This window comes from Schistocerca serialis, chromosome 3, assembly GCF_023864345.2.
Source record: "Schistocerca serialis cubense isolate TAMUIC-IGC-003099 chromosome 3, iqSchSeri2.2, whole genome shotgun sequence".
In the NCBI taxonomy this organism is placed as follows: Eukaryota; Metazoa; Arthropoda; class Insecta; order Orthoptera; family Acrididae; genus Schistocerca; species Schistocerca serialis.
The window spans coordinates 102736810-102758155 of record NC_064640.1 but is presented as its reverse complement, the minus strand read 5'-3'; the positions used below and the strand labels follow the sequence as shown (position 1 = coordinate 102758155).

The 21346-nt window shown below is 42.2% G+C and overlaps 1 protein-coding gene across 2 annotated transcripts in view; it reads left to right on the top strand.

Annotated features, from left to right (window-relative positions):
- The window catches only part of LOC126469772 (kinesin-like protein KIF3B), a 136733-nt gene that overhangs the window by 93959 nt on the left and 21428 nt on the right, over nt 1–21346 (top strand). For both annotated transcript variants that reach the window (XM_050097002.1, XM_050097003.1), the window contains 2 exons: nt 13281–13397; nt 18186–18383. In XM_050097002.1, coding sequence (XP_049952959.1) covers nt 13281–13397; nt 18186–18383 — 315 coding nt within the window. The remainder of the gene's footprint in view (nt 1–13280; nt 13398–18185; nt 18384–21346) is intronic.

The following is a 21346-nucleotide window of genomic DNA, read 5'->3' as shown; positions in this document are numbered from 1 at the left end:
CCGATCCCTTCTTCAAGTCAAGTTGTGCCACAAATGTCTCTTCTCCCCAATCCTATTCAATACCTCCTCATTAGTTATGTGATCTACCCACCTTATCTTCAGCATTCTTCTGTAGCACCACATTTTGAAAGCTTCTATTCTTTTCTTGTCCATACTAGTTATCGTCCATGTTTCACTTCCATACATGGCTACACTCCATACAAATACTTTAAGAAACGACTTCCTGACACTTAAATCTATATTCGATGTTAACAAATTTCTCTTCTTCAGAAACGATTTCCTTGCCATTGCCTGTCTACATTTTACATCCTCTCTACTTCGACCATCATCAGTTATTTTACTCCCTAAATAGCAAAACTCCTTTACTACTGTAAATCTAATCTAATTCCCTCAGCATCACCCGATTTAATTTGACTACATTCCATTATCCTCGTTTTGCTTTTGTCGATGTTCATCTTATATCCTCCTTTCAAGACACTGTCCATTCCGTTCAACTGCTCTTCCAAGTCCTTTGCTGTCTCTGACAGAATTACAATGTCATCGGCGAACCTCAAAGTTTTTACTTCTTCTCCATGAATTTTAATACCTACTCCGAATTTTTCTTTTGTTTCCTTTACTGCTTGCTCAATATACAGATTGAATAACATTGGGGAGAGGCTACAACCCTGTCTCACTCTTTTCCCAACCACTGCTTCCCTTTCATGCCCCTCGACTCTTATAACTGCCATCTGGTTTCCGTACAAATTGTAAATAGCCTTTCGCTCCCTGTATTTTACCCCTGCCACCTTTAGAATGTGAAAGAGAGTATTCCAGTCAACATTGTCAAAAGCGTAGCAGACAATATGAGCAGCCATCATAGGTTGTTTAGAGATGATGGCATTTAGCCTCTTGTAAAGTCATCAGTGGCAGTTGACTCTAAATAATGAAAAGCATGAAGTCATCCACGTGAGTACGGAAAGATAAATAAAGGGATAAGATTGACAGATTATACATCAAACTTTATTTCGTCTGTCTGTCCTGTATACAAATATTACAGATGTTGATGATGATGATGATGATGATGATGATGATGATGGCTGATGTTGTAGTAGTTGTTGCCTTCAGTCCAAACACTGTTATGAACCCAGCTCTCCATGCTGCTTTATCCTGTGCAAGCCACTTCATCTCAGTAAAACTGCTGTAACCTACACCCTTTTGAAGCCGCTTACTATATTCATCTTGTGGTCTCTCTCTACAATTTTTTACCCCTCCCGTTCTCTCCCACACCTTACTTCCCTAAAGTATTAAAGTGGTGATCGCTTGATATCCCAGAATTCTTTTATCGCCAATTCTTTTCAGTACCTAATCATTGGTTATGTGATCTACCCATCTAATTTTTGGCATTCTTCCTATTCTCTTATTGTCTGAACTGTGTATCACCTACATTTCGTTTCCATACAATGCTACACTCAAGACAAATACTGTCAGAAAATACTTTCAAACACTAAAATCTGTCTTTGATGTTAATAAATTTCTGTTTTTTGGAAACACTTTTCCTGCCTTTGCAAGTCTGTATTTTTTTATCCTCTATTCTTCAGCCGTTATCAGCTATTTTACTGCCCGTATAGTAAAACTCATTTACTACTTTGTGTCATTTCCTAATCTGATTCCCTCAGCTTCACCTGACGTAATAAGACTACATTCTGTTACCCTTATTTTGCTTTTGTTGTTGTTTGTCTTATATCTTCATTTCGAGACACTTCCGTGTACTTTGCTGTCACTAACAGAATTACAGTGTCCTCAGCAAACCTCAAAGTTTCTATTTCTTTTCTGTGAACTTTAACTCCATCAAATTTCTTATTCGATTCCTTTAGTGCTAGCTAAATGTACAGATTGAATAATGCTGGGGATAGGCTACAACCCTTTCTCACTCCCTTCTCAAGCACTGCTTCCCTTTCATACCTCTTGACACTTATATCTGCCATCTGGTTTCTGTGCAAGCTGTAAACAGTGTTTCACTCCCTGTGTTTTATCCCTGCTACCTTCGTAATTTCAAAGAGCATATTCCAGTTAACATTGTGAAAAGCTTTCTCTAAGTCTACAAATGCTATAAACATACAAGGGAATGATCCAGTTTGACATGTCAAAACTTTCCCTGAATTTTTTTATACTGGGAGAGTACACCAAAAAAATGCACTGTAAAAATTTAGCTGCCAAGATGTGTTGCAAGGTGGTGGTTTTTTTTTTTTCTCTCTCTCTCTCTCAATGGTTAAAATTGCCTAATTCGTAGCCCACCAGGTGACTGGAGAAATGTAAAAAATGTAAACCCCCATAGAAACTGTAATAGACAGCGCATGTGCAGTGAGGTGGGCGCACATCCTTGAACAACAGCACATCAGTAAACAGAAAACACAACACATCCCGATCGTATTTTGTAAATTGATTTTCAGTATGTGTTTGAGAGTTTCTCTGACACAATTTTTCACAGTTACTTCTCACTTGAAACTAAATCTCATTTAATATCTGTAATAATTACCAGTTACTAAAGGTTACCAACAGAGATAAAACTGGATTAATATTCATAGTTTTTTCGTAACATATACCTGCTAGCAGTATCTGCCTTTGTGTAGGTTCCAGGGCTTCACAGTAATGAGGAATCAAAGTAATGTCCTCAGTCTTGCAAAGATGAAATATGACAAATGTAGTATGCTATTGAAATTACCTACTTCTCCTGAAGAACTACATATGCTATATTTGCTAGTTAATTTCTTGGACATTCATTTGAATGGTGTCGATGTTTCTTTAGAAACTCTGAAAACTTTAGAAAAAAAGGAAGTAACTGTGATGATTCTCTGAACTGTGGTTCAGAAAGTGATAGTTGTGCCAATGAAAGTCCTGTAATAGCATTCAGTGATAAAGAAAAGGCTGTGAATTTTTGATTAAGCTAAGGAGAGAAAAAAACGCTTAAATTCAAGCATTGTGAAAAACCTGGTTTCTTTTCATAAAATCTGAGTCCAAACTGTATAAATGGAAGAAACATTTACATGAAGTAAAAAATATGCGCCAACATGAAACTCGGCAAAAGTGTGAAGGAAAAATTGTTTGAAATATTTAGAACTGCTCGTGAAAGACACTGCTCAGTTACCGATGGAGATCTGTAGACTGGACCCTCCGAATTGCAAGTGAGAAGAATATAGCTGATTTCCAGACTTCTTTGATCTTGTTAAGCAGATTCTCAATATCTCACAGTGCTGAGGTCACAAAATTACGGAGTTTACTTGAAGTAAACATGTAGAGCTGCCCTTAATGAGTGGTACTATAGAGAAATTCATAGCTCACATGAAGATAAAGCTTTCTGTTATCCCTTCAACTGCTGTGTATAGTGCTTATCATCAGATTTCGTGAAATAATTGCATACGAACTGCACTTCATAATTTCAGGCAGAAATAAAGACAGAGCTGATTGTGCAGTTGATGACTACTGACACACAACATAGGTATACAATAATGCCAGTGATAAATATGTGTGGTTCACTGTTACCACAGCTTTATATCTGTCTTCATGAACTTGAAGGCAAGTTAGGACCAAAAATAAAATAAAAAATTGTAATTGCCATATCAAAATCTGGAAAAATGACAAAAAATAACGTTCAACATTTCATTGGAAATGTATTCTTAGAAGTTCTCCTCTCTCTCTCTCTCTCTCTCTCTCTCTCTCTCTCTCTCTCTCTCTCTCTCTCTCTCATATGATACCTCTGTTTTTGAGTACTACAATGAAAAGGCTGCTGATATCAGGGGTATTCCATGCCGAATTGCTAATGTGATTCAACCCCTCGATAAAGAACTTGTTTGACAGTGGAAAGCATTTTTCAGGAAATTGTCAGACAATATAATTTCCAGTAGGTCTTTGTCATTTCAGATCTATCAGCAGAACAGTATTCTTAAACTTCAGTCATTTGCACATTATCAGTTTGCATTGCCATGTTTTGCATATTTGATCTAGTATGCCTGGTAAGCAGCCCAGTATGAAGAACAAAGAGCGGGCACAATTTTTGTGAAGTGCATGAATACATTAATTCTTCTTTTGTCTGGTGTGACTGATGTAAGGAAAATGTTTTGTTTTGTGAGTCAATAGGCACTTGCCATTTTTGTGATAACTATAGGAAATAATCATGGAGCTGTTTTATTGTTTGTAAAATGTATAGTATTCAAAAATTATCATGAGAACTGTGTCACAGGAACTGTTAAATTATCTGTGTGTGAGAAATATTTCACGTAAACAAATAAAAGTACCAGTTGATGGAACAAGTCTGTAATGTGACCTCAAACACTGCCTTGATTTTATTTGCCCTGCAAGTCACCTTTGTAAGAATTACTCTGCAATGGTTTAGCTGTTGATATGAGACATTTTTGGTATGGTTTGAGCCTGGTTAGCACCTGAGTGAACACAAGCGAACAAGCATCAGCAAATGAGAATTCTCTCTGTTGTGGACAGAGTGCAAGCAAACTGCATTCGATCGTGTTAAGTTTTCATTCGCTTGTGTTCTGATGACTGTCAGTCTTCTAGCGAACCACCAAAGGAAGTTCTCTCTGCTCTGCTTTGGCACTAGCAGTACTTTTATTGTTATTGACAGGAGTTACATGAGCAATGGAGTGGTCCGAAGGGAATATAACATCGCTGATAGTATAATGTAGATATCATACATGATTCTGGAATCCAAGAGATCCACAGCACATATGCCAAAGGAAAAGAAATATGACTGGTTGTAAACAGCTGAAACACTCATAGGTCCTACTTGGGATGTGATAAAGAGGATAAATCCTTGAGATGTTTGCATCAAGTGGAAACAGAGTTAATAAACACAAACTCGGTATTTCTTTGTATCAAAAAGGCAGTTGGCGAAGTTGGAAAAGGCGAAAAGCCTCGCTCGTGGGATGGAATCTGAGCTAACTATTTGTAGTGTTGTTCCCAGAACCGATCACGTTCCTCTGGTTTGGAGCCAAGTGGAAAGCTTAAACCGGAGGCTCAGACGATTCTGCGAAGATCTGGGGTGCAAATTTCTCAACCTCTGCTATTGGGTGGAGAAATATAGGGTCCCCCTGCATAGGTCAGGCGTGCACTACATGCAGGAAGCTGCTACAACGGTAACTGAGAACGTGTGGAGTGCACCATGTGGGTTTTGTTGGTTAGAGAATTCCCTGTTTCACAGAGGAAGATTGCACTGTAGTTCCTTCTCTAGATTGTCGCACAGATGACAAAATGGTAGATATCGAAATAGATGACAGAGGGATAGAGAAACAATTAAAATCGCTCAAAAGAGGAAAGGCCTCTGGACCTGATGGGATACCAGTCCAATTTTACACAGAGTACGCGAAGGAACTTGCCCCCCTTCTTGCAGCGGTGTTCCGTAGGTCTCTAGAAGAGCGTAGCGTTCCAAAGGATTGGAAAAGGGCACAGGTCATCCCCGTTTTCAAGAAGGGACGTCGAGCAGATATGCAGAACTATAGACCTATATCTCTACCGTCGATCAGTTGTAGAATTTTGGAACACGTATTGTGTTCGAGTATAATGACTCTTCTGGAGACTAGAAATCTACTCTTTAGGAATCAGCATGGGTTTCGAAAAAGACGGTCATGTGAAACCCAGCTCGCGCTATTCGTCCACGAGACTCAGAGGGCCATAGATACGGGTTCACAGGTAGATGCCATGTTTCTTGACTTCCGCAAGGCGTTCGATACAGTTCCCCACAGTCGTTTAATGAACAAAGTAAGAGCATATGGACTATCAGACCAATTGTGTGATTGGATTGAGGAGTTCCTAGATAACAGGACGCAGTATGTCATTCTCAATGGAGAGAAGTCTTCCGAAGTAAGAGTGATTTCAGGTGTACCGCAGGGGAGTGTCATAGGACCGTTGCTATTCACAATATACATAAATGACCTTGTGGATGACATCGGAAGTTCACTGAGGCTTTTTGCGGATGATGCTGTGGTGTATCGAGAGGTTGTAACAATGGAAAATTGTACTGAAATGCAGGAGGATCTGCAGCGAATTGACGCATGGTGCAGGGAATGGCAATTGAATCTCAATGTAGACAAGTGTAATGTGCTGTGAATACACAGAAAGATAGATCCTTTATCATTTAGCTACAAAATAGCAGGTCAGCAACTGGAAGCAGTTAAATCCATAAATTATCTGGGAGTACGCATTAGGAGTGATTTAAAATGGAATGATCATATAATGTTGATCATCGGTAAAGCAGATGCCAGACTGAGATTCATTGGAAGAATCCTAAGGAAATGCAATCCGAAAACAAAGGAAGTAGGTTACAGTACGCTTGTTCGCCCACTGCTTGAATACTGCTCAGCAGTGTGGAATCCGTACCAGATAGCTCGGTACGGGCTTTTGTCAAAGTTTCGAGAACATACCTTCACCGAAGAGTCAAGCAGTATATTGCTCCCTCCTACGTACATCTCTCGAAGAGACCACGAGGATAAAATCGGAGAGATTAGAGCCCACACAGAGGCATACCGACAATCCTTCTTTCCACGAACAATACGAGAATGGAATAGAAGGGAGAACCGATAGAGGTACTCAAGGTACCCTCCGCCACACACCGTCAGGTGGCTTGCAGAGTATGGATGTAGATATAGATGTAGAACAAGATGCCTCCTGAGATGTGACAAGGTAGCAGTAGGCAAAACACAATAGGGAATGACCATATTAATTTGGTAATAGTAAACCGCAGGAGCGTCTATAGAAAGGTCCCAGAACTGCTCTCATTAGTAAACGGTCACAATGCCCACATAGTAATAGGGACAGAAAGTTGGCTGAAACCAGATGTAAACAGTAATGAAATTCTAAACTAAGATTCGAATGTATACCACAGAGACAGGCTGATCCGTGAAGGGGGAGGCGTGTTTATAACGATAAAAAGTGCAATAGTAATGAAGGAAATTGACAGAGATCCGAAATGTGAAGTAATTTGGGTGAAGGTCACAGTTAAGGCAGGTTCAAACATGGTAATTGGATGTGTCTATAGGGCCCCTGGCTCAGCAGCTATTGGGGCAGAACACCTGAAGGAAAATATTTCAAGTAGATTTCCCGACCATGTTATAGTTTTTGGTGGAGACTTTAATTTACCAGATATAGACTGGGAGACTCAAACGTTTATAATGGGTGGCAGGGACAAAGAATCCAGTGAAATTTTTTTAATTGCATTATCTGAAAACTACCTTGAGCAGTTAAACAGAGAACTGACTCATGGCGATAACATATTAGACCTTCTGCTGACAAACAGAGCCGAACTATTTGAAACAGTTAATGCAGAACAGGGAATCAGCGATCATATGGCAGTTATAGCATCAGTGATTTCAGCCATAAATAGAAATATTGAAAAAGGTAGGAAGATTTTTCTGTTTAGCAAAAGTGACAAAAAACAGATTTCAGAGTACTTGATGGCTCAACACACAAGTTTTATCTCAAGTACAGATAGTATTGAGGATCAGTAGACAAAGTTCAAAACCATCGTACAATATGCATTAGATGAGTATGTGCCAAGCAAGATCGTAAGAGATGCAAAAGAGCCACTGTGGTACAACAACTGAGTTAGAAAACTGCTACAGAAGCAAAGGATACTTCAAAGCAAACATAAACATAGCCAAAGCCTTGCAGACAAACAAAAATTACACGAAGCGAAATGTAATGTGAGGAGGGCTATGCGAGAGGCGTTCAACAAATTCAAAAGTAAAGTTTTATGTACTGACTCGGCAGAAAATCCAAAGAAATTTTGGTCTTACATCAAATCGAAGGAACTTGCCCCCTTCTTGCAGAGGTGTACCGTAGGTCTCAAGAAGAGCGTAGTGCTTCAAAAGATTGGAAAAGGGTGCAGGCCATCCCTGTTTTCAATAAGGGATGTCGAACAGATGTGCAGAATTATAGACCTACTCTAACGTCAATCAGTTGTAGAATTTTGGAACACACATTATGTTCGAGTATAATATCTTTTCTGGAGACTAGAAATCTATTCTGTAGGAATCGGCATGGGTTTTGAAAAAGACGATCGTGTGAAACCCAGCTCGCGCTATTCATCCACGAGACTCAGAGGGCCATAGACATGGGTTCCCAGGTAGATGCCGTGTTTCTTGACTTCCGCAAGGCATTTAATACAGTTCCCCACAGTCGTTTAATGAACAAAGTAAGAGCATATGGACTATCAGACCAATTGTGTGATTGGATTGAAGAATTCCCAGATAAAAGAAAGCAGCATATCATTCTCAGTGGAGAGAAGTCTTCCAAAATAAGAGTGATTTCAGGTGTGCCAAAGGGGAGTGCCGTAGGTCTGTTGCTATTCACAATTTATATAAATGACCATGTGGATAACATTGGAAGTTTACTGAGGCTTTTTGTGGATGATGCTGTAGCATATTGAGAGGTTATAACAAGGGAAAATTGTACCAAAATGCAGGAGGATCTGCAACGAATTGACACATGGTGCAGGGAGTGGCAATTGAATCTCAGTGTAGACAAGTGTAATGTGCTGAGAATACATAGAAAGAAAGATCCTTTATCCTTTAGCTACAATATATCAGGTGAGCAACTGGAAGCAGTTAATTCCATAAATTATCTGGGAGTAGGCATTAGGAGTGATTTAAAATGGAATGACCATATAAAATTAATCGTTGGTAAAGCATATGCCAGACTGAGATTCATTGGAAGAATCCTAAGGAAATGTAGTCTGAAAACAAAGGAAGTAGGTTACAGTACACTTGTTCGCCCACTGCTTGAATACTGCTTACCAGTGTGGGATCCATACAAGATAGGGTTGGTAGAAAGAGAGAGAGAAGATTTTGTTACAGGATCATTTAGTAATCGCGAAAGCATTACGGAGATGATAGGTAAACTCCAGTGGAAGACTCTGCAAGAGAGACGCTCAGTAGCTCGGTACGGGCTTTTGTTGAAGTTTCGAGAACATACCTGCACCGAGGAGTCTAGCAGTATATTGCTTCCTCCTACATATATCTCATGAAGTGACCATGAGGATAAAATCAGAGAGATTAGAGCCCACACAGAGGCATACCAACAATCTTTCTTTCCACGAACAATGAAGACTTGAATAGGAGGGAGAACCGATAGAGATACTCAAGATACCCTCCGCCACACACCGTCAGGTGGCTTGCAGAGTATGGATGTAGATGTAGAAAAAGGAAAAGCACAGAACAGTTTCTTAGAAGTAAACAAGTCTCTATAGGTGTCTATTTTGCTGATTAAAATTAAAAGTATATGAAAGATCTGATAATTCTTGTTGCTTTCGTTCATGGATCTGTAATTACGTGGCAGATGTACCACTGTTATGTTAGTGTTTTGATGATGAATAAAAATGATTTACCTGGAATCGCACTATCTGCCCTCTGCAGACTACACTCCTGGAAATTGAAATAAGAACACCGTGAATTCATTGTCCCAGGAAGGGGAAACTTTGACACATTCCAGGGGTCAGATACATCACATGATCACACTGGCAGAACCACAGGCACATAGACACAGGCAACAGAGCATGCACAATGTCGGCAGTAGTGCAGTGTATATCCACCTTTCGCAGCAATGCAGGCTGCTATTCTCCCATGGAGACGATCGTAGAGATGCTGTATGTAGTCCTGTGGAACGGCTTGCCATGCCATTTCCACCTGGCGCCTCAGTTGGACCAGCGTTCGTGCTGGACGTGCAGACCGCGTGAGACGACGCTCCATCCAGTCCCAAACATGCTCAATGGGGGACAGATCCGGAGATCTTGCTGGCCAGGGTAGTTGACTTACACCTTCTAGAGCACGTTGGGTGGCACGGGATACATGCGGACGTGCATTGTCCTGTTGGAACAGCAAGTTCCCTTGCCGGTCTAGGAATGGTAGAACGATGGGTTCGATGACGGTTTGGATGTACCGTGCACTATTCAGTGTCCCCTCGACGATCGCCAGTGGTGTACGGCCAGTGTAGGAGATCGCTCCCCACACCATGATGCCGGGTGTTGGCCCTGTGTGCCTCGGTCGTATGCAGTCCTGATTGTGGCGCTCACCTGCACGGCGCCAAACACGCATACGACCATCATTGGCACCAAGTCAGAAGCGACTCTCATCGCTGAAGACGACACATCTCCATTCGTCCCTCCATTCACGCCTGTCGCGACACCACTGGAGGCGGGCTGCACGATTTTGGGGCGTGAGCGGAAGACAGCCTAACGGTGTGCGGGACCGTAGCCCAGCTTCATGGAGACGGTTGCGAATGGTCCTCGCCGATACCCCAGGAGCAACAGTGTCCCTAATTTGCTGGGAAGTGGCGGTGCGGTCCCCTACGGCACTGCGTAGGATCCTACGGTCTTGGCGTGCATCCGTGCGTCGCTGCGGTCCGGTCCCATGTCGACGGGCACGTGCACCTTCCGCCGACCACTGGCGACAACATCGATGTACTGTGGAGACCTCACGCCCCACGTGTTGAGCAATTCGGCGGTATGTCCACCCGGCCTCCCGCATGCCCACTATACGCCCTCGCTCAAAGTCCGTCAACTGCACATACGGTTCACATCCACGCTGTCGCGGCATGCTACCAGTGTTAAAGACTGCGATGGAGCTCCGTATGCCACGGCAAACTGGCTGACACTGACGGCGGCGGTGCACAAATGCTGTGCAGCTAGCGCCATTCAACGGCCAACACCGAGGTTCCTGGTGTGTCCGCTGTGCCGTGCGTGTGATCATTGCTTGTACAGCCCTCTCGCAGTGTCCGGAGCAAGTATGGTGGGTCTGACACACCGGTGTCAATGTGTTCTTTTTTCCATTTCCAGGAGTGTATATTGCAGATTTCATCAAGTAGCCTATGTGAAAGGTAGTATGAATATTTCTCATTTCATTACTCATATTTCACTGACATTATCTTCTGTATACATACTTTAATAAAATCCTTGAAGTGCTTCGCATACGTCACTACAGACATCAGAAACTTTTCGATGTATAATAGCTACTGAAATGCGAAACAATCACTAACGTAAATGCCTCTGGTTGCTAAAAACCAGAGTGTAAACGCTAGTCTTTCTTCAGGTTATGTTGGTCATTAATAATTAGTGTTTTGTTTATAAATTTCCTTTTTAATTGTAATGAGCAGCCAGCAAAAAGCATCGGCCAATGTGTACAAAATTTTGGCGAATGCTAAGGAAAGGTGGAGCTGCAATTCAGTATGAAGTGCACTTCTTCCACACATCTTACCTTTATGTAAAAGTTGAGACACCTAAATTCTTCCATTCCTACATCATTTTTCTTACTTTGTCAAAAATAGTGGACTCGCCATGTGAAATAATTCTCTCAGAATATCAAAGTTTTGCATCACTGCTGTAACTATATAATGTTGTGTCCTCTTCTGATTATTCGCGTAAAAAACAGTAACACAGTGTTCATAGGCTACGTTTGTTAGCTCATATTCTCTTCTTGTCCACATATACATATGAAAGATGGTGAACACTGGTAAATTATCAACGGGCACGTGCACCTTCCGCCGACCACTGGCGACAACATCGATGTACTGTGGAGACCTCACGCCCCACGTGTTGAGCAATTCGGCGGTATGTCCACCCGGCCTCCCGCATGCCCACTATACGCCCTCGCTCAAAGTCCGTCAACTGCACATACGGTTCACATCCACGCTGTCGCGGCATGCTACCAGTGTTAAAGACTGCGATGGAGCTCCGTATGCCACGGCAAACTGGCTGACACTGACGGCGGCGGTGCACAAATGCTGCGCAGCTAGCGCCATTCGACGGCCAACACCGAGGTTCCTGGTGTGTCCGCTGTGCCGTGCGTGTGATCATTGCTTGTACAGCCCTCTCGCAGTGTCCGGAGCAAGTATGGTGGGTTTTTGCTTAGTACTGGTTTTCCATCTGAGCTCTAGATATTCATGCAGCTGCTTCTCTTTTCTCAAAAGGCCTCTTTAAGTTTTCTATACAAGGTATCTGTCTTTCCCCTAGTTGTATATGCTTCTGTATCCTTACATTCATTCTCTAGCCATTCCTCCTTAGCCATTTTGCACTTCCTGAAGGTCACATTTTTTTGAATTTGTATTTCCTTTTGCCTGCTTCATTTGCTGCATTTCCCCTTCCATCAACTAAATTCATTATTTCCTGTGATATACAAGAGTTTCTACAAGACTTTGTCTTTTTTCCTTGTGATCCTCTGCTGTCTTCACTATTTCATCTTTCAAAGGAACCTATTCATCTTTCACTGCATTACTAAGCATACATTGTAGGACAAAAGTCATCTTTGGACATTCCTGTAGATCTTCAGTAAATCTTCATTGACAAGAGTGCTTCCACCATGTAATGGTTCCTTGTATCCTTAGAGTGATTAGTTTACTGTAGCATTTGAAATTAGAAAAAATGACAATAAGCATTTGTTACAAACATTGAAGCTGGTTCTAAATAATGTGAATGAAGTATGATTGGTGATTAAATCAACTAATTATGCAATGTTTAGTTGTGTAAATTCATATAATACCATTCCAAGTAGACTTGCCACTTGGCAAAGACCGATGACCTCTTTGTTTAGTGCCTTCTAACCCCACCCATCTGGCAAAACTGCAGTTACTACTACTACTAATACTACTACTAAAACTACAAATGAAACATGACCCATTGGAGAAATGTGTTACAGATCTGATCCAATGCTAGTTCAAAAACAAGAATCAGCTGCTGCTGATATACAAACCCATTAACATGCAAGCTGAAATAATTAGTGATTATGTTGCTGCTCTACTGAGACAATTGAGAATTAGCCTCTCATACAAAGTTCTAGTGGAAGAAGCCCCACAGTTGAATTAATGAGAATCGTGTCTGGTAGGGCAATCTCTAAGGGAGACATGTGTCGCAATACTTTATAAAGACTATAAAGAGCTTAGAAATGCCTTGAAGCATCCTAATGAGGCACCATTGCAGTTGCGATGGTCTGGAAATTCTCAAGAGGAGAAACAATTGTTAGCGAGATGTACATAGGGGATTCCCTTTCCACTTGGACAGCATATGGCCTCACAAAAGTATGGACAAATTAAATTTTGAATGTACGTATTTAATAAATACAATAAATTAACAATATTGGAACACATGGAAAAAGAAACTGAAGTAAAATTGGTTTCTTTTCTTTCACTGTCAAATGAATGCAGCATGTCAACATACACATAAAAGTTTCAGTTGAAATCACATTTCCATTAATAGTGATGCTATATTACCATATACTGGTGTACCTGCAACATCTGTTATCCCTTTCCAGGCGCAGTTAGCAGAGCGTGCCAGACAGAGAGATCTTTTAGTTTCAGCAGAAGATACTGGCAAAGATGACTTGTCGGACTCTAGTGATGAAATGTCAGATGATCAAATGGACAACAAGGTATGTTACTTCTTCATTCTAAAATTCTAGTTTCATCAGATTTTATGTTTTTAATATTTTAGTGAGGTGACAGTCTTACAAAAAAAAAATGGCTCTGGGCACTATGAGACTCAACTGCTGAGGTCATTAGTCCCCTAGAACTTAGAACTAGTTAAACCTAACTAACCTAAGGACATCACAAACATCCATGCCCGAGGCAGGATTCGAACCTGCGACCGTAGCGGTCTTGCGGTTCCAGACTGCAGCGCCTTTAACCGCACGGCCACTTTGGCCGGCGACAGTCTTACAGCCATTAGATATTTAAAGAACTGTGTTTTTAACCATGAGCTGTAGACTGTTGTTGTTGTTGTCTTCAGTCCCGACACTGACTTGATGCAGCTCTCCATGCTACTCTATCCTGAGCAAGCTTCTTCATCCCCCTGTACCTACTGCAACCTACATCCTTCTCAATCTGTTTAGTGTATTCATCTCTTGGTCTCCCTCTACAATTTTTACCCTCCACACTGCCCTCCAATGCTAAATTGGTGATCCCTTGATGCCTAAGAATATGTCGTATCAACCGATCCCTTCTTCTAGTCAAGTTGTGCCACAAATTTCTCTTCTCCCCATTTCTATTCAATACCTCCTCATTAGTTATGTGATCTACCCATCTAATCTTCAGCATTCTTCTGTAGCACCACATTTCAAAAGCTTCTATTCTCTTTTTGTCCAAACTATTTATCGTCCACGTTTCACTTCCGTACATCGCTACACTCCATACAAGTACTTTCAGAAAAGACTACCTGACGGTTAAATCTATACTTGAGGTTAGCAAATTTCTCTTCTTCAGAAAGGCTTTCCTTGCCATTGCCAGTCTACATTTTATATCTTCTCTATTTTGACCATCATCAGTTATTTTGCTCCCCAAATATCAAAACTCATTTACTACTTTAAGCGTCTCATTTCCTAATCTAATACCCTCAGCATCACCCGATTTAATTTGACTACATTCCATTATCCTCGTTTTGCTTTTGTTGATGTTCATCTTATATCCTCCTTTCAAGACACTGTCCATTCCGTTCAGCTGCTCTTCCAGGTCGTTTGCTGTCAATTACATTGTCATCGGCGAACCTCAAAGTTTTCATTTCTTCTCCATGGATTTTAATTCCTACTCCAAATTTTTCTTTTGTTTCCTTTACTGCTTGCTCAGTACACAGATTGAATAACATCGGGGATAGGCTACAACCCTGTCTCACTCCCTTCACAACCACTGCTTCCCTTTCATGCCCCTCAACTCTAATAACTGCCATCTGGTTTCTGTACAAATTGTAAATAGCCTTTCGCTCCCTGTATTTTACCCCTTCCACCTTCAGAATTTGGAAGAGAGTATTCCAGTCAGCATTGTCAAAAGCTCTCTCTAAGTCTACAAATACTAGAAATGTTGGTTTGCCTTTCCTTAATCTATTTTCTAAGATAGGTCATAGGGTCAGTATTGCCTCACATGTTCCAACATTTCTACGGAATCCAAACTGATCTTCCCCGAGGTTGGCTTCCACCAGTTTTTCCATTCGTCTGTAAACATTTCGTGTTATTATTTTGTAGCTGTGGCTTATTAAACTGATAGTTCGGTAATTTTCACACCTGTCAACACCTGCTTTCTTTGGGATTTGAATTATTATATTCTTCTTGAAGTCTGAGGGTATTTCGCCTGTCTCATACATCTTGCTCACCAGATGATAGAGTTTTGTCAGGGCTGGCTCTCCCAAGGCTATCAGTAGTTCTAATGGAATGTTGTCTACTCCTGGGGCCTTGTTTCGACTTAGGTCTTTCAGTGCTCTGTCAAACTCTTCACACAGTATCATATCTCCCATTTCATCTTCATCTACATCGTCTTCCATTTCCATAATATTGTCCTCAAGAACCTCACCCTTGTATAGACCCTCTAAATACTCCTTCCACCTTTCCGCTTTCCCTTCTTTGCTTAGAACTGGGTTTCTATCTGTGCTCTTTATATTCATGCAAGTGGTTCTCTTTTCTCCAAATGTCTCTTTAATTTTCCTGTAGATAGTATCTATCTTACGCCTAGTGATATCACCTCTACATCCTTACATTTGTCCTCTAGCCATCCCTGCTTAGCCATTTTGCACTTCCTGTTGATCTTGTTTTTGAGACGTTTGTATTCCTTTTTGCCTGCTTCATTTACTGAATTTTTGTATTTTCCCTTTCATCAATTAAAATCAGTATCTCTTCTGTTACCCAAGGATTTCTATTAGCCTTCATCTTTTTGCCTACTTGATCCTCTGCTGTCTTCACTATTTCATCTCTCAAAGCTACCCATTCTTCTTCTACAGTATTTCTTTCCCCCATTCCTCTCAATCATTCCCTAATGCTTTCCCTAAAACTCTCTACAACCTCTGGTTCTGTCAGTTTATCCAGATCCCATCTCCTTAAATTCCCACCTTTTTGCAGTGTCTTCAGTTTTAATCTACAGTTCATAACCAATAGATTGTGGTCAGAGTCCACATCTGGCCCTGGAAATGTCTTACAGTTTAAAACCTGGTTTGTAAATCTTTGTCTTACCATTATATAATCTCTCTGAAACCTTTCAGTATCTCCAGGCTTCTTCCATGTATACAACCTTCTTTTATGATTCTTGAACCAAGTGTTAGCTATGATTAAGTTATGCTCTGTGCAAAATTCTACCAGACGGCCTCGTCTTTCATTCCTTTCCCCCATTCCATATTCACCTACTACATTTCCTTCTCTTCCTTTTCCTACTATCGAATTCCAATCACCCATGACTATTAAATTTTCGTCTCCCTTCACTATTTGAATAATTTTTTTATCTCATCATACATTTCATCAATCTCTTCATCATCTGCGGAGCTAGTTGGCATATAAACTTATACTACTGTGGTAGGCGTGGGCTTCGTATCTATCTTGGCCACAATAATGTGTTCACTATGCTGTTTGTAGTTCTTACCCGCATTCCTATTTTTATTTTTTTTTAATTTTTTTTATTTTATTTTTTTATTTTTTTTATTCATTATTCACCTGACTAGAAGTCTTGTTCCTCCTGCCACCAAATTTCACTAGTTCCCACTATATCTAACTTTAACCTAGCCATTTCCCTTTTTAAATTTTCTAATCTACCTGCCCGATTAAGGGCTCTGACATTCCACGATCCAACATGTAGAACGCCAGTTTTCTTTCTCCTGATAACAACGTCCTCCTGAGTGGTCCCCGCCCGGAGATCCGAATGGGGGACTATTTTACCTCCAGAATATTTTACCCAAGAGGACGCCATCGTCATTTAACCATACAGTAAAGCTGCATGCCCTCGGGAAAAATTATGGCTGTAGTTTCCCCTTGCTTTCAGCCGTTCACAGTACCAGTACAGTAAGGCCGTTTTGGTTAGTGTTACAAGGCCAGATCAGTCAATCATCTAGACTGTTGCCCCAGCAATTACTGAAAAGGCTGCTGCCCCTCTTCAGAAACAGACTAGTCTTCATGATAGTGCCTTTACAATTGATCGTGCATTGTTGCGAGGCCAGTTTGTTGCTATTTAAGGTCATGACACACAATAGATGGGTATGCACAATCATTGTAACATTAAGGACTTTCAAAACATCTAAGAGGAAGGTTAATTGCTTTTCCATCTAATGTATTTGCCTTTTCTTCCAGTGACGATGGTTTGCGTGACTGAAACTGGTAGAGAATAAAGATTTATTTATACAGCTGATGATTAAAAATGCAGTTCTTTACATCATCGGATTTTGTTTTACCTCTCCCTTGCCCCTCAGCCCCGCCCCTGCCCCCCCTGCCTCCCTCGGCTCTTCCCCTCTCTTCCTCTCCCTCTCCCTCTCCCTCTTCCTCTCCCTCTCCCTCTTCCTCTCCCTCTCCCTCTTCCTCTCCCTCTCCCCCCTTCCTCTCCCTCTCCCCCCTTTCTCTCCCCCCTTTCTCTCCCTCTCCCCCCTTTCTCTCCCTCTTTCCCTCTCCCTCTCCCCCCTTTCTCTCCCTCTTTCCCTCTCCCTCTCCCCCCTTTCTCTCCCTCTTTCCCTCTCCCCCCTTTCCCTCTCCCCCCTTTCTCTCCCTCTCTCCCTCTCCCCCCTTTCTCTCCCTCTCCCTCTCCCCCCTTTCTCTCCCTCTCTCCCTCTCCCCCCTTTCTCTCCCTCTCTCCCTCTCCCTCTCCCCCCTTTCTCTCCCTCTCTCCCTCTCCCTCTCCCCCCTTTCTCTCCCTCTCCCTCTCCCCCCTTTCTCTCCCTCTCCCTCTCCCCCCTTTCTCTCCCTCTCCCTCTCCCCCCTTCCTGTCCCCCTCACTCACCCAACACCACCCCTACTGTGTGATACAAAACAATTTCTCAACAAATCTAAGACATATTAGCTCATTGTTAGTGTAACAATAATATGCGTAATGTAGTGTGTTGGGTTTCAGGGATTAAAATGTTTAGTAAAAATTAAATTTTTTCTTAGTTGTAAAGGTGTCAACAGGTATTGCACCAAGTTTTAGATATGGGGAAGATGATACTTAACAAAGTTAATAATCTTTTTGTATTTTGTGTAACTTTAATGACAACACATTTGTCTTAGATTACTGAAGTTGTGATTATGAAAAAATATATAGTCTGGCAAAAATTTTGAGTTAAACTGAATCATGAACACAAAATCAAATACCAAAATATTTTTGAGCTATTCGTGGCAGTAAGTGCATATGCGTGTTAATTTGTACACTGTAATCATGCTCATGTATTTACTAAAGCCGCTTCCTGTTTCAAAGTAATTGTTAATCAGAGACCAAATTGCATTTAGGATACAGACAATTTGGCTGAAACTCTTGAGAAAAAGAAGGTATTGCTGTCTTCAAAAAAACTCAGTTCAAAACATCTGGAATCACAGATACGTGAAATGGAAAGCAGATTACTTTGTGGAGGAAAAAATATAATTGATCACACAAATGAACAGCAGAAAGCATTAGAAATGCACAACCAGGAGATAGCCGAACGCAAGGTATGTATAGGGCTGAAACCTCACTTTTCTTTCGTACATGCTTCTTTTATTTTCCTATGTGCTATCCGTTTTTGGTGAATGTTAATTTATTGTGATAATTGAACATTTTTTTCTATTTCTGGATGTCATATAACCATTTTATCCTTCACCATGGGAAGAGATCAGACTGAGTAATCTAACGATTGTTTAATGTACAAATTTGATTGTTTGAAATTTTCAAACGTTGTGAACCAGAAATGGGGAATCGGTCAAGTATTCATTTAAATGGATTCGTAAAACTGCGTAGAACCTATGCCTAGATTATCCAGTGTGCCTAGTTGCTAACTGTCAATCTTGCTATTAGATGTGATGGTAACCTTGAGTACTCCTCTCCCATAGTTAAGCACGTAAAAATCAAATTGTAGAAATAAATCGTGAATATATTTCCTTTATATGAATTGTAGGTAGAACCTTCATGAAATAAGAACTCCCCCCCCCCCCCCCCCCCCCTTTCCCTGTGGGTCCGGGGGTTAGAATAGGCCCGAGGTATTCCTGCCTGTCGTGCGAGGTGACTAAAAAGAGTTTCACACATTTCGGCTTTTATGTGATGGTCCCCTGTAGGGTTTGATCTCCATTCTTCAAAATTTCCCGAAGAGCAAGCCAGTTGGGGAAGGGCGCCTTACAAGGTGCGTCATGCCCATCGTGCGTTGAGATCTTTAGGCCACTTTCTCGTCATCGCATTGCAGTCCTGCCCATTCTCCATCTCTTGGGTGAGGACACCTTCCTGGTTGCATTTTCCGCCACGCACTATGCAGTGTCGATTTCTGCATCGACGATGACCATGGACTTCTTTGCACATGATATCCAGCACGGTAGCCAGTCCGTTGTGGTGGGGCCGCCATGCACCCTGTTGGTTGTAGCCCCCTGACCCCACAGGGATCTCTCTGCTGATGGCTGCGCCGTTAACTCCCCACGCCCCACGTATGCCAAGAGGGTCATTGGGACTCCCGGCAATGGCCATCCTGCCAGGTGGCCTTTGCTGCAGCTGGGTGGCGCCCATGGGGAGGGCCCCTGGTCAGAGTGGGTGGTATCAGGGCGGATGACTCACGATGAAGCGTAGTCCATCATCTCTTGCTGGTGGTGAAACACCAGCAGTCTCTAAGCGATCACGAGCTCAATTCAACGCACAGAAGTATGACCCCAAATCGTTCCCCCTCCCTGGCTACACCATGGGAGGAACATCAGGCTAAGGATGGCAGCATATCTTATTTGCCCCGGTACCTTGTATGTTTGAGAGCTGATGGGGAATCTTTCATGATGATGAAGCCTGAATTTTTTGTTGAGCATTTAGAGGACAAGTTCGGGGAGGTCGTGGGCTTGTCCAAAATGAGATCTGGGTCAGTCACGCAGTCACGGGAGTTACTCGCTTGTGACAAGCTGGGGCATGTTTCTGTAACAATCATGCCCCATAAGAGCTTAAATATGGTCCAGGGTATCATATTTCACAGAGACCTTCTGCAGGTCGACAATGAGCTGCACGCCAATTTAGAGTGGCAAGGTGTAAATTTCGTCTGGCATGTCCACCGGGGTCCGAAGGATAATCAGGTTGCCACTGGTGCCTTCATCTTGGCCTTTGAGGGAGATACATGGCCTGAGAAGGTCAAGGTGATGGTCTACCGGTGTGATGTAAAGCCCTATATCCCTGCCCCGATGCGGTGCTTTAAGTGGTGGAAGTTCAGCCATATGTCTTCCTGCTATACTTCCACCGTCACAAGCTGAGATTGCGGACGCCCATCACATACCAATACTCCATGTGCCTCGCCTCCCATTTGTGTCAACTATGGAGAGCACCATTTGCCTTGCTTGCCTGACTGCAGGATTCTCCAGAAAGAAAGGAAAATCATGGAGTACAAGACCCCGGACCGACTGACCTATACTGAGGCTAAGAGAAAATTTGAACGCCTGCATCCTGTGCATATGACATCATCTTACACCACTGCTACAACAGTTCTGGCACCATCAGCTCTGCCAACCCAGGTCACCTCTCAGAACTGGAAGACTACACCTGCCCCCTTGATGGTGGGTGGCATTTCTCTCCCTGTTGCTCCTGCACCACGTACTTCAGGAGCAACGCCCCCCCCCCCCCCCCCCCAACCATCGGGGACGTCTGTCCCCACTTCTAAACCAGAGAAGTGTAAGTCTTCTTCGGTTTCTCTCACTAGGAAAGTGTCCCTTGGGTCTCTCCCTTCCCAGGTTTCTTCTAGTGGGAAATACAACACCCGCCAGTGGCTGAAGAGCCCAAAAGCAGATGGTCATAGGGCTTCTGGAGATTTTGGCATCGACTGAGGACCTAGATCTCACCAGACCCTCAGACACAATGGATATAGACTGCTCAGGCAATAAATCAGTGGCAGCAGGTGGCTCTGAGGCGTGAACTGCCTCATTGAATGTTCAATGCCTTCCCAGTCTAATGATGTCATCCCCCAGTAGAATTGCGGTGGTTTTTTCCACCGCCTGTCTGAGCTACAGCAACTGTTAAGCTTTACGCCTCCTATTTGCATTGCCCTCCAGGAAACCTGGTTCCCAGCAATGCGGACCACTGCCCTAAACATAGTGACTATAATTGAGTGTCAGGTTGAAATATGCTCACTGTTTTTATGTACTTGAATTTAGCATATTTCGTGACAGTACTCACTTTTCCGTGAAATGTTTATAAGATGATATTTGACTTTTCTGTGTTGGCTTCAGTCGTCTACTGAAAGTATGATTCCACAATGCTGTTTCGTCGGCTGCAGAAATGACCTGGTTCAATGCGTTTGCCTCATTTTCGGTGCTTCAAATACCATTTCTTCGAATATCGTTCCTTCTTGATGTTTAAATAAAAAAGTAGTAACATAATTCACTTTTCCTGTTCACTTGCAAATAATTATAATGGCGACATGCACATTATTCCACCGTCACACACACCGAGAGTTCACTGCCGA